This window comes from Solenopsis invicta, chromosome 16 (genome assembly GCF_016802725.1).
Source record: "Solenopsis invicta isolate M01_SB chromosome 16, UNIL_Sinv_3.0, whole genome shotgun sequence".
Lineage (NCBI taxonomy): Eukaryota > Metazoa > Arthropoda > Insecta > Hymenoptera > Formicidae > Solenopsis > Solenopsis invicta.
The window spans coordinates 6321467-6336009 of NC_052679.1; the positions used below are offsets into that span (position 1 = coordinate 6321467).

At 35.0% G+C, this 14543-nt stretch overlaps 3 protein-coding genes across 4 annotated transcripts in view; 1 reads left to right on the plus strand and 2 right to left on the minus strand.

Moving 5' to 3' along the window:
• Positions 1-377: 377 nt before the first annotated feature.
• On the minus strand, positions 378-6107 carry LOC105204826 (fatty-acid amide hydrolase 2-B). The gene is made up of 10 exons (XM_011174044.3): positions 5570-6107; positions 4149-4321; positions 3552-3771; positions 3154-3371; positions 2490-2601; positions 1975-2270; positions 1816-1917; positions 1013-1180; positions 749-928; positions 378-606 (listed from the first exon to the last, which is right to left on the minus strand). Exons 2-10 carry the CDS (start codon positions 4314-4316, stop codon positions 478-480), a joined length of 1593 nt encoding a protein of 530 aa, XP_011172346.2. The 5' UTR covers positions 4317-4321; positions 5570-6107; the 3' UTR covers positions 378-477.
• A 160-nt stretch (positions 6108-6267) lies between these two features.
• LOC105204825 (fatty-acid amide hydrolase 2-B) lies at positions 6268-10889 on the minus strand. Its single transcript, XM_026137522.2, has 9 exons — positions 9733-10889; positions 9295-9514; positions 8902-9119; positions 8235-8346; positions 7706-8004; positions 7543-7644; positions 7067-7234; positions 6791-6970; positions 6268-6656 (listed from the first exon to the last, which is right to left on the minus strand). The coding sequence occupies exons 1-9, from the start codon at positions 9922-9924 to the stop codon at positions 6555-6557; spliced, it is 1593 nt and encodes a 530-aa protein (XP_025993307.2). The 5' UTR covers positions 9925-10889; the 3' UTR covers positions 6268-6554.
• Positions 10890-12016: 1127 nt separating this feature from the next.
• Positions 12017-14543, plus strand: part of LOC105204827 (axin) — a 29940-nt gene continuing 27413 nt past the window's right edge. Inside the window, exons 1-2 of one of the 2 annotated variants that reach the window (XM_011174050.3) lie at positions 12017-12391; positions 12533-12732. The gene's annotated coding sequence lies outside the window, so the exon portion shown is untranslated. The remainder of the gene's footprint in view (positions 12392-12532; positions 12733-14543) is intronic. The other variant, XM_011174045.3, reaches the window with a different exon arrangement.

Consider the following 14543-nt stretch of genomic DNA (forward strand, 5'->3'; position numbering starts at 1 on the left):
GTAATGATGGTATTCAATAGATTAAGCAGTTTGAAATTAAAAAAAAAAAAAAAATGAGAACTACGAACGTAATCAATGTATAGTATTAGTTGTACTGTACAAGCCGAATGATTGTGAACGTAGTGATACATGTCGAGTAAAATTTTACAAGAATTTCGTGCTAATCGATAAAACTGTAGAGCGGTAGTGATTTCAACCTGGATGATCTATTGCATCAACGTAGTTGATGCGTATGAGTAATTATACGACAATATTAATAAATATTTATATATACATTTATATTAAAAAAACTTTTAGCAATAGAGAGCATGTACATTTCATTTAGAAACGTCATATTATTATTAGCCTGAGATTAGGGCGGGAATATTATAAGAGAGTTTTTTGAGATATCAGTGTTACCACAACCTTATTTATTTGTGCGTCATTTGCCTTCGCAAATTAAAGATACAATTCCCCAACCATTCCCCTAGATTCAATTTATTTACAGAAGCCTTCAGACACATTATCGCCTATCGATACCGATGGTGGCACCCATCCACCGAAGGCCAGCTCCAGCTCTTTTGCAACCGCCAGACAGAGACGGTCTTGATAAGGCGCGGCTATGACCTGCAAGATTTTATACGATTACCAATCGATTATTTTGGGTCATTTTAATTCAAGAGTGTTAAATTTTTATATTGCGACGGGCAGATAAAGAATATGATAATTAACTCTAATAATTAACTTAAATTAGTTAATTAAAATTTACCTGAACGCCTATTGGCATTCCTTCATGATCCAATCCCATTGGGACGTGCGCGGCGGGAAAATCGAAAATATTAAATAAAGCACAGTACGAAATAGACGGCAATTCGCACAGTACAAGTTGCGGAAGAATCGGGTTTCGTAAGGTCGGGTAGATAAATACTCCGTCATCTCCCAACAGATTCTGTAGAAGAAACGGCAAGTGTAAAGAACCGGTAACAAATTGTGTACAGTTGTGATAATTGCTTTAGACTTCTTGAACACTAACCAGTAGTTTTTGTCGAAGCTCGTCTCCCTGCTTCGAGTAATACGATATTTCTGATTTCGTAAGTGGAAAATGCGTTTTAAGCGGTATAGAGAGGCAAATCAACTGCTTCGTGTGTTGCGATAAACCGAATAGAGATTTCATTACTTCGACTGCTGGACTTTTCTTACTCTGCGACAAAAGGATATTGATATCAAAATTAACAGAACAAAACTGAAGCATGTATTGTTTACCCTAAGTCTTGCAGAGTGAAATATTGATCTAAAATAATAAAAATTAAACTTGTACAAATGTTTCGAATAATTGGTTACTTTAATAAGAGTCAAAATTAATTTCGATAGAATGAAAATGCATCTGCGAATAATTTTTTGCTTTGCTAGATTTTAAGAGAACATAAATGCTATATTTAGATATATATCTAATATATTAATATTAAATATGTAGTTTATTTATAATTTTGTCGTGTTTATTCTGAAATGTGATTCTAATCGAGAAAATTTACTTGTATATACCTTGGATGCTGTGTCGATTAAAATGAAGCATACTCTATATTCTGTGTGTGTGTGTGTGTGTGTGTGTGTGTGTGTGTGTGTGTGTGTGTAAATGTATATATACATATATATAATATGCGATTTACATAAATATTATTATTAGAATATTGCAGAAAAATAAAACGGGAGTATTCTAATAATTAAATTTTTCTCCTTTATCTTAAGACTTATATTTTAAAAACAATCAATTCCATTTAACGTAACAACACTCGTGTACTGTATATTACAAAAAAAGCATGTGTATATCTTGCATACCTCGTGATTGTTCGCATCCAGCAGTAGTTGAGGGGAACTTTTTATACGCAAGAATTTACTTATTACAATTTCGGGAATCGTAACTGGCCATTCTATCGGCAACTGCAATGTCAAATTAATGCGTGCGTCAAATCGTGTACATCACTATAAATACCGTACCTTTTTCACAGGAATATCATATCGCGCGAAATAATAAGCAGCTTGATAAATGCATTTCTCAATTTTCGGCGGCGTTGACAATATGCCGAATGACCTGTCCAAACCTTCTCGGTAATAGATCTTTATTTGCCTCAAGTCCACTGGCACATCTAGACGTAGGTCGCGATTGCACTTCGATGTCATCACTTTCATAAGCAAGCTAAGGTCCTCGGCGTATTTGGATATTGGGCCGATGGTATTGATTATTTGAAAAAATACGTCGACGTCTGGGAAGTGTCCATTAGTCGGAACAAGTCCTGCAAAACAAAAGGGAGAGAAAATTAATAAACGCACAAATTTCTTTAACTTGCTATTTTGTTAGCGGACTTGTAAATTACTTTTTAGCCAATTTTTTAATATCTGTAATGAATTTATAAAAAAATCTGAACAAATTATCAAGATTTAATTAACGAATTTAGCCATCAAAGAATCACAATTGGTAAAGAATACCAGCATATTAAAGAAGATCAATTTACCAGCCGTAGGCTTGTGTCCAAAAACGCCGTTTAGGAAAGCCGGCAGTCTTATGGATCCAGCCATGTCCGAACCAATACCCATCACGGAAGCACCTGCTCCGAGCAATGCACCCTTAAACAAAGATATAATTAAATACTATTTTTTTTTTATTTAGAGCGTGTCAGATCGTTACATTTTAAACAGGAATTATATAAAATCTAGCTACATATCTTAAAATGAGAATTAGATCGGTTACAATGTAGTGTGATATATCGCGGTAGTGCATTTTCAAGAAAAGGAAAGCAAAAGTTATAATGATTAATAAATAACAACATATCTTTTACGTGCACATAAATATGCAATTTTTTTATTAATTGAAATTATCACCTGGAAAGTAATTTTCGTCAGTAAACTACTTTCAAGGCCGATAACGAAACGCCAGTAACTCTTGTAATTCCTAATCGCGGTTATTTACACAGATAGCAACATGTTTTATATAAGAATAATTATTATATAAATTTCATTCATATGCACACCACGAAAAAATGTGTTTTCTTTTCTTGTAACACTTTACGTTATATTCTTTTGATTTATACCATTTCTATTTACACATACAGAGACAACGATGTTTTTTTCTTCAAGAGTTAATGATTTTCAAATGTTTAATGATTAGAGTTGAATCACCTCTCCACCGGACGTTCCACCGGGCGAATATCTAGTGTCGTAAGGATTACACGTGCGACCATACAGCAGATTTGTACTGTCGAAACCGGTGCACATCTCCGGCATGTTCGTGACGCATAATGGTATCGCACCGGCATTTCGGAGAATCTCGATAATATCCGCATCGCGATCCGCCTTAATTCCTTTACGAGGCAAAGTGCAACCTGTGTGGCTCAAGCCTGCGATCATAATATAAACGCTCGTTTACCTCTTAAAAATAAGATTCGCCACAAATTTATGGCAATCGTGTATTTAATATTATCAATGTACTTTATACCAGCATTTTTTATACGTATGTTTCTTAAAAAATATATAAAGATGCGATTATTGAAATATAAACATCAGAAAATTACTTATACCTTTTACGGCTAAACACTCCTTAATGGTAATTGGAACACCGTACAGCGGCTTACATTTCTCTAAAGTTTCAATATCAAATTCGCCCTTTTTTAGTTGCTCGTCACAATTTTTCGCCTCGATTATGGCATCGGAAAATCGTTCGTCAATGACAGCGTTTATAAAAGGATTTACTTCTTTAATGCGCGAAATATACGCTTGCACTACTTCGCAACTCGTAATCTATTTTTCAAGTATATTTAAAATAAAATTTATATTTATGTAAATCTTTCATTCTTTGTATCTACTCTTTAAAATTTTTGGAGTGGAATTTCATCTAAAGAGTGGAATTCCACTCTAAAAGTGTAAAAATCTTACCATTCTTTATCAAAATTGGCAGGATTTTCACACTTTTAGAGTGGGATTCCATTCCAAAGAATTTAGAGAGTACGAATAGTACAAAGTATAGTAAATTGTTAAAATTAAATAAAATTTTGTAATAAAGTAATTACATCGACATATTTTTTGCCTATAATAAACATAAATAAAAAAAATCATTAAAACTTGTAAATATATACAAAAAAATATTTTGTTATAGAAATTATAAATAAATTCCTCACCTCTCTCTGTCTTATTTTTCTAGAGAGCGTCGTGGCACTCAACATGTATATCGAATGCGTTATCGGGGGTATGCATGGCGGTTTCTTGTAAATGAACAATAAAGTCCGACGAACTATTGCATACATAACGTTTATGATACTTAATAATACACGTATTGCCAGCATCATTGTGCCTGTAAGGTAATAAATCATTTATAATAATCAATGTGTCGCATAAATTATCAAGGTTTTATGTTGTTTGACGCGAGCAGTTAAATTCATTTCGTTCGACTTTCAAGTTTATGAAATGTCCATATATTTTGTTCAATACACTTCAATATGCTTGAAAACTGTGCTAATCAAAGAAATGGTTAGAAGTAGCATTGCGCAATTATACATAAAGAGTTTTAAAATTACGTATAACTTTATATAATATTCTTATAAAATAAATAGTAATAGATGTTTATAAATTTTATAAAATATGTAGAAACATTTATATAATATTCTTAAAAAATAAGTAGTGATAAATGTTTATAAATATTTAAATGTATTGCAGGATATATAATTTTTTTTATCAATTTTATTACACGAAATTAAATTCTGCACCAATGGATGAAAAAATGAAAGTGACGTAAGCACTTGGAAAAGCTTTTTTGCTTTATTTGCATTGTAAATACCAAACGTATATTAGTCTCACATAAAATATTTATAATATTACATATAATATTCTTAGGTGTATATATATATATATATATATATATATATATATATATATGTATATATTTTATAAAGCTCTATACAGATAATATATTTATACAAATATAAAAAGAAATTTTTTTTTAATCCCGATGGACATCAACTCAAACATTCGTTAGTTATTTTCAGTTAAAGCTCATGCTAAAATCAGTAAGTTTTCAGTGGTTAGTTTTATAATTGGTTTTACATTTAAAGGAAGACGACAGAAGTGTCCACGCCCAATTTTGATAAATCTTTAATATGTTGTAACACTGATCAAAATACGGGACCAAATCGTTTTAACCTAAATTTATAAAATAAAACGAAAAATAAGAGCAACCGCGGTTGTTGGTGCGTAAAATTAACAATTTTATTAATTTAAAAACGGACGGACAGACTCTTATTAGCCCATTAATATTTAATTACTTGATAATTTGAGAATACTACACTCCAGTGTCTTTTATTGTAATTGAAAAATAAGATCCTTTTCTTAACTTTTTTAAACTTAATTATTTGGCGACGCAATGGCAGATGACAACAGCTCTTATAAAACTTTTTATTTGACAAATTTTATGTGGTTTGCCCTATTTTATTTTATTCATCTTGTAAGACAAAAAACTTTTTCTGACCATTGTTACAAAAAGATCACTGTTGTTCCGGTTATCAAAAGATTATTGTTTTAATAAGAATTACTTTATTGCACTTACCACTAAATGATGTTTAATTCAACGATAAGGCTAATTTCCTTCTTGAATTTTCCTTTCCGTGGTTTTTATTCAAATTGAAGAACTGCACTTGAGAGATAAAACAAAAGGGTGGAAAAAAAAGCGTCAAACACTTTCCACTAGTTTATTATTTTAAACCGCTTAAAATAAAATACTGCGCTCCTGCGAATCGCATCCGCAAAAGTGTTTCGCGCAAATGAATTCAGTACGCGAGCAACGACCAATTTTTATCTAGTCATACTCCAAGTTCATGTACCAATCAGCGCGTGGCACAGCGGAATGCAATCCACGACTTGAGATCTTATTAAAAGTCAGTGGAAGAGTTTGATGGATCTCAGGAAATGGATTGCGCTCAATAGCGATACTCGCGACTATTGGGGAGGACAACGATCGCACCGGCCTTGGAAAAGTATATCTCCGTGATATATTTAGAATTGCAAGATACTTATTAGCAATAATTAAATGTTTCCACACTCGCAAGAATTATAACGTTACAATTGTAGCGAGCAAACGACTCTTCCTTTCTTCTACAACTGTATTCTTATTATACAATACAACTGTGGAATTTTCTCTTTTTCTAAAAAAAATGAGCAAAAATAATGTTTACAACAAATTCCTTTCTATACTTTGGAACGTTCACCAGATCATGGAAAATGAGAATCGTGAAATTTCACCTTTGGAGATTCAATATAAATTTTATTGCAGTAGTGTAACAGGAAGTTTACTTGAGACTGGATTGGAATTTAACCAATCCAAAGAAAGAAAACTTACTTCGAGTTTAGTTAACTTTGCTTTAATTGATCAAATTCCAATTTAATTGCAATTTGTAGTCTAAGTACTAATTAGACTTAAGAGGGATAGCTAAAAAATCAATGTTACCACAGTCTTTATTCGTGCGCCATTTGCAGTAAAGATACAATTGCCCAGCTAGATTCAATTTATTTACAGAAGCCTTCAGCCACTTATATCACCCTATCGATACCGATGGTGGCACCCATCCACCGAAGGCCATCTCCAGCTCTTTTGCAACCGCCAGACAGAGACGGTCTTGATAAGGCGCGGCTATGACCTGCAAGATTTTATACGTGACCAGTCGATTATTTTGGATGATTTTAATTCAAGCGTTTTAAATTTTTTTATTGCAGACGAAGTATATGTTAATTTACTTTGATAATTAACTTAAATTAGTCAATGAAAATTTACCTGAACGCCTACTGGCATCCCTTCATGATCCAACCCCATCGGGACGTGCGTCCCGGGACAGCCGAAAATATTGAATAAACCGCAGCTTACAAAGGACATTAGTTCGTACAGGATAAATTGCGGAAGAACCGAGTTTCGTAAAGTCGGGTAGATAAATACTCCGTCATCCCCCAATAGATCCTGTAGAAGAAACAAAGAAAACGGCAAGTGTTTAAGAGAACCTGTAACTAATTAACTACAAATGTGATAATCGTTTTAGACTTTCTGAACACTAACCAATAGTTTCTGTCGTAGCTCGTCTCCCTGTTTCGAGTAATACGATATCTCTGATTTCGTGATTGGAAAATGCGATTTAAGCGGTATAGTCATAGCAAGCATCTGCTTCGTGTGTTGCGACAAGCCGAATAGAGCTTTCATCATTTCGACGATTGGATTTTTCTGGCGCTACGGCAACAGGAAATTGATGTCAAAGTTAACTGCGCAAAACTAAAGCGTGTATTTGTTTACACTCTTCAAATCTTGTAGTGTGAAACGTCACTCTAAAAGAATAAAAACTGAGCTTGTGCAAATGTTTTGAGTGATTTGCCATTCTATTACGATAAGAGTCAAAAAACGAAAAGGGCACGAAACGAGACGTGACTTCCCCGTACGGAAATTTAGCTGGTCAATTAAATTTTCCTTCTATGTAACTTTGCTTCTCCATCTTGAGACTTATGTTTTAGTTAGAAAAAGAAATATGTACATTCGTATACCTCGGGATTGTTCGCATCCAGCAGCAATTGAGGGGGATTCTTTATATTCAAGAGTCCAGTTAGCACTACTTCGTGAACTATCGATGGCCATTCTATCGGTAACTGCAATATCAAATTAACGAGCGCGTTAAATCATGCGCGCACACCACTACAAATATCGTACCTTCTCCACCGGAATATCATATCGCTTAAAATGATTAGCGGCTTGCTGAACGCATTTCTCAATTTGCGGCGACAATGGCAGTGCGCCAAACGTCTTGCCCACACCTTCTCGGTAGTAGATCTTTATTCGCCTCAAGTCCACCGGCACATCTAGACGTAGGTCGCGATTGCACTTCGATGTCATCACTTTCATAAGCAGGCTGAGATCTTCGGCGTATTTGGCCATTGGACCGACGGTTAGGAGCATTTGAAAGAACGTGTCATCGCAGTATGGGAAGTGTCCATTATTCGGAATAATTCCTGCAAAACAAAAGGGAAGAGAATTAACATAATAATCACACAAATTTCTTTAACTTACAATTTTGTCAGCGGACTTGTAAAATATCGTTTAGCCGATCTTTTAATATCTGTAATGTACTTTATAAAACAGAAACTGAAAAAAAAATCATTATGATTTAATTAAAGAATTTAAACCATCAAAGGATCACAACTGGTGGAGAATATTAACATATTAAAGAAGATGAATTTACCAGGCGTGGTTTTGTGCCCGAATATACCATTTAGAAAAGCCGGTACTCTTATAGAGCCAGCCAGGTCCGAAGCAATACCTATCACGGAAGCACCTGCTCCGAGCAATGCACCCTTAAACAAAGATATAATTAAACATTATTTTTTTTCTATTTAGAGCGTATCAGAGCGTTACGTTTTAAATGGGAATTATATAAAATCTGTCTGCGATATACATCTTGCAATTAGAATTAGATCAGTTACAAATAAGTGATATCTCGTGATAGTGCATTTTCCGAGAAAGGAAAGCGAAAGTCGTGAATAATGAACGAGTAATAAATAACAATACATTATTCGCTGTAAGAATGAGGAACTTTTACAATCTTTACTGACTGAGTTTATCATCTGGAAAGCAATTTTCGTGGCTAATCTGCGTTCTTGACCTATGATGAAACGTCAGTAACTCTAATTGCTAATGGATAGTTACACAGATAGTATAATAGTACGTTTTATATAAGAAAAATTATATGATTTTTCATGTATACATATATACATCATGGAAAATGTTTTCTGTTCACATAACACTTGTTATTTTTTTCGATCTACAGTCTCTAATATGTATACAGACAAAATAATATTTTTTCTTCGAGAGTCTCTTAATTGTTCTCAAATGTTTAATGATTAAATTACTTCTCCACCGGATGATCCACCGGACGAATACCTAGCGTCATAAGGATTACAAGTGCGGCCATACAGCCGATTTGTGGTATCGAAACCCATGCACATCTCTGGCGTGTTCGTAACGCACAATGGTATCGCGCCGGCATTTCGGAGAATCTCGATAATATCCGCATCGCGATCCGCCTTAATTCCTTTACGAGGCAAAGTGCAACCTGTGTGACTCAAGCCTGCGATCGTAATATAAACGCTTGTTTACCTCTTAAAAATAAGATTTGCCAGAAATTTATGTCAGTCGTGTATTTAATATAATTAATATGCTTCATACCAGCATTTCTTATATGTATGTTTCTTAAAAAATATATAAAAATTATTGAAATATAAACATCAAGAAATTAATCATACCTTTTACAGCTAGACACTCCTTAATGCTAATTGGAACACCGTACAGCGGTTTACATTTCTCTAAAGTTTCTATATCAAATTCGCTTTTTTTTAATTGCTCGTCAAAATTTTTCGCCTCGATTAATGCATCGGAAAATCGTTCGTCGATGACAGCGTTTATGAATGTATTCACTTCTTTAATACGCATAATATACGCTTCCACTACTTCGCAGCTCGTAATCTATTTTTTAAGTACATTTAACATAAAATTTATATTTATGTGAAGTTATCATTTTTTGTATTTATGCGAGTTACAAGTATGGTAAATTGTTAAAATAAAATAAAATTTCGTAATAAAAGTCGTAATAATGTAACATGCACAATATAAGAAAAAACCTATTTTTAAAACTTGTGAGCGTACGCAGAAAAATATTGTAAAAATATAGATGAATACCTCACCTCTCTTTGTCTTATTTTTCTAGCGAGCGTCGTGGCACTCAACATGTATATCGGATGTGTTATCGGCGGTATGCATGGAGGCTTCTTGTAAATGAACAATAAGGTCCGACGACATATTGCGTATATAACATTTGTGATACAGAACAATATACGTCCTTTCAGCATCATTATGTCTGTAATGTAACAAATCATTTATTCAATGTCGCATAAATTAGCGGGGCTTTGTGCTACTTGAGGCAAACGGTTAAATTCAACTCGGTCGACTTTAGAGTTTAAGAAATGCCTATGTGTTTCGTTGAATACATATCGATATGTTTGAAAAATTGTGTGCTAATTGGCTAATTAGCCTCTGAAAAGAAAAATTATTTTATTGCACGTACCACTAAATGTGTGTTGTTCAATTCAGCAAACTAATTTCCTATGAATTTTCCTTTTCGTGGTTTTCGCTCGGACTGAAAATTTACACTCGAGAGGTGTAGCAAGAATGTAAAGCAAAAAGTGCCAAATACTTTCTGGTAATTTATTAGTTAAAGCTCTTCAAATAAAATATTGTGTTTCTATTAATCGCATTTGTGAAAGCGTACCCCGCAATTGATCCAGCCTATTTGAGTATGCGCGCAACAACCAGTGTCTCTTTAGTCATATTCCAAGCGCGTGTGTCGGCACGCAACACAAAACGAACTAAATGTAACAATGCCACGACTTGAGATTTTATTAAACTCGGTGAGTCCGATGGATCTTCAGAATGTCTTAGGAACTGGTAGGAACTCAATAATCGCAATACTTGCGTATGGAAGACAACGATCGCATCGGCGACCTTTGAAAAATAAATTTCCGTTATATGTTTAGAATTGCAAAATGTTTACCAGGAATTCCTATCTGGCGGCAATGTCTTACACAATTGACACATTTTTTAAACGCCTCTGGTACTTCCAAGCTGATCTCTTTATATCGAATTAAAAAATTTCTAATTTTAATTGACACTTCACACAGGTTATCAGACATTGAAAAACAAGTATTGTTTCTTCAAAACTTATAATAGAATATCAATATTTTTTGCTGCAATATCGAATGTTTAAATTGCTAGACTTTAACGTAAATTAGAGAAATACTTTCCAATAAAATAAGTGAAATATTCAAATACAAATCGAATTGAATTTTTATGGTTCGAATCCGAACTATTCAAAAATTTCGAATCTAAGACTTTCGAATTATACATGTGTTGACAATGAAATCATATTTAAAATAACTTTATATCATAACCAATATTATTTTTCTTACATCATTATCTGTATATTAAAATTCAACGTGGCATAAATTTGTTAATTATAAATCGTTTCGACGATTCAATTCAGATAAAATTTTTTTGATTCAATTTGATTCGGTTTCAAGCAAAGAAATTCACAATTTAATTCAATTAGATTCAATTTACAAAAATCTCGCTTCGCGCACTACATAAAAAAATAAGCATTCTTGTTTTCTATAGTTTTGAAATATTAAGTAAGTTGAAAAAAGATTAAATTTGCTTATTTGAAGATATTTTGCATATTTTAATCAAGAGAAGTATATTTTTATAAATAATTATTACGAGTTAAAAGGTAAAAATATCAGATGAAAATTAATTTCCAAGAATAAGAATTATTAATAAATAATGTGCATGTTTAAATGTGATTATATATAATTATATTTATTCATAAATATATTCATAAATACGTGTTGAATGATTTGTATAATTATATATGTATTTATACATATATGTGAACAGATTTAATAGAAAATTCTAACAAATTAGATATGAAAAATTATTTTCTCGGTTGTTATAATATTGAAATAAAAATGTAATTTGCTGAATGGTAAGATTGTCAAATTCTTTAAAAATGATGAAATTATATACGTATAAGCAATATTATTATTGCTTCATATACAAGAAAGAATATATTTTTTTCCTTATACACGACACAACGATTGTTAAAGAGAGCATATTAGTTTCAATTTGATACTAATGTCCGACACGTTGTTTTTCCTGTGCAGTAACACTAGTAACACGTACTTAAATGGCATCTTGCGACACACTCTTCATCATTCCCATATGTCAATTTATCGCTTTAAATTCATTAATTAATTATTACCGCGGGATACGAGGCGCCGCGCGGGATAATCACGGCGGCGATAACCGAACGGGCCGGGGGAAGTGGGGCAGTAGCGCGCGCCGCGCGTTGATTGGCCGAGCGATCGAGCGGGTTCGCCGGAGGGCCGCGAGGGCGCGCTCGCGCGCGTAACTCGCGCTACTCGTGCGGGAGCCAGCGGCCGATGGCGACGACCGCCGTCGAGATGTGCCTGCGAAGTTACGTGGTGCCGCCGTGCCGTCCTTAGATCCGCGTCGTGTGTCTCCCCCTCCCGCGGCTCCTGTCGCGTTTTCCGTCCCCGCGAGACGCACGACGACGACGACGATCGCAACGACACGTTTCGCCTCGCCGTGCGCTCCGTCGTCGAGTGCGTGTCGTGAATCCGTCGCGCGTGAATGCGTGTGCTCGTCGGTGTGGTGGTGTGGTGCGCGCCGTGTCGAAGAACGTGCCGACCAGACCACGGTGGATCATCCGTCTGTAGTAGTCTCTGCCGAGCGAGGGAGAGAGAGAGAAAGAGAGATACGCGTACGTAGGTAAATATACTAGAATGTAAGAGAGAGAGAGAGAGAGAGAGAGAGAAAGGGAGGGCGAGCATGCATGTGCGCGAGAAAGAACGGGAGGGGAAAGGGAAGGAAAGGATGGAAAAGAAACGAGAGATGTTGTCCGCGTTGCAGCTCACGGCGAATCGCCGCGAGTACGAGAGTTGACACCTCCGCCGCATGAGAGCATGGGTCTGCGGCCGCACTGCCAGCCCGAATCTCGGAGTCGTCAACAAGCGGCACTGTCGCGGTCGTCATCGTCGTCGTCGTCGTCGTCGTCGTCGTCGTCGTCCCGGCATCGTCAGTAAACACGAGAGCACCGACGGATATACAGAGTGAGTCATTGCTCTTTTGCTTTCTGCCCGTTTCGCCGCTTCCTCTCTTCTCGTCGCTCTTCGTTCTTACCCCTCTCTCTCTCTCTCTCTCTTTCTTTTCTCGTATTCTCTTCCCTCCTATCTTTCCCGCTTCTTTCGATTTGACTGCCGCCGCTCGCAATTTCTCTCGGTGCGATACCTGACCCTGACCCTCCACGAAATAACAACTGAGAAGAAGCACCAAAAGCGCCGTTTTGTGCCTGCCGAAAGGCATCTCTCGTTCCGCGTGTCAAGACTATACCTGTCTGACGTTCCGCCAGACGAAAGCTGAGTTTCAGTTCGGTTATGTTTATTTTACGTCCCTTTCGGCTTTTCCCTAGCGATCAAACGTTTTTTTTTTTTTTTTTTACGTTTTTTTACGTCTTCGACAGTACGATTTTACCTGGATTTTAACCCCGACGTACATTGTGATGCAAATCTCTCCGCAAGTGTTCACAAACACTGGTCTTCTTCCTTCTTTCGCCTCTCCCTCTATCTACTGTCATCTTTATCGCAACGGCGCTGTCTTGCTTTCGTGTGGCAACATTTTCCTCGTATAAAGCAAAAGAAATCGTAAAAAACCGTTTCGGCTGTAGCCTCGAGAGATTTATGGAGCATATTCGGGATATACTAAAAAGTTTTTAAAAGCTTAACGCGATCCGTTACGAATGAACATGTTAGAAATACAAAGGAATATTTTGAGAGAAACCCTTTGTTCGCTTTCTGATAAGCCTATGTTAATATAATCGTGTTCAGGACACAGCTGTTTACCGCTCTCCACCAAGCCTCCGTGTCTCGAGGTATTCCACTTTCGATCAATTAAATTGTCAATCAAAGAAATGTTGATGCCTCGTTCGAAAACCGAAAAACATGGTGTTTTAACAAAAGTTGACTGTCACCACTCCAATTGTACTCGAGCTAAATTCAGAGTCGAAATACATCAGCAAATTTTTTAAATCTTAGAAAATTCTGTTTTGTTGATTATATTTAATCCTCCATGAGCCGTTTTTTTTTTGTTGCTTTCCTACTCCAAATGACAATGAATAATGCCTGATAGTATAATATTTTTGAAAACGGCTTTTGAGCTTTAAAAAATGTAAAAAAAATGTGATACGTTCTTCCAACATTCCGGAATATAATTTTATATTTATTTGATTCGAAACATATTCCACTTTTTTCTGTGCGTGTCCGAATTTGAGGCAGAATAATTTAAAATTTAAAATTTGCCTGGGTCTTTTTAAATTCTTATTGGTTGGACTATGGAGGGTTAATATAATATTTGCTATTATAATATTTAATGTTTATCTCAAACACAGATTAACTTTGACAAGTGAAAAAATACTATTCTTTTTAGTATAACTTTCAATATAATATTTAATTTGAATCACTTATTAACGAGTGTTTAACTCTCAACTTACGAGGTGGACCTATGTTGAATCTTTCAACGCTTATGTTGCTTAATAGAAATTTTATTAATACTTTAAATAAGGACGATGCAAAATTGACTATTATTAGTGTTGATTTAAAATAGATAAATGCGAGGGTCCAGACATCAAAAAGATTTGATAAAAATACTTTTAAGCTATTAATGAGTTTATTATCCTTTAAAAAAATAAAGATCCAGTGGACCCACGGCATTGAAGAAGCGTAACTTTTTTCAGCCCGTTAAGGATTAATCATCTTCATTACAAGTCACCGGTTCATTTTTAGCATTTGCCGATCTCGAGTCCAAAAAAATTCGTAAACCGAGATAAATAAAGGGTTACCTATTTATTTTCATCGCAAACGGAAAT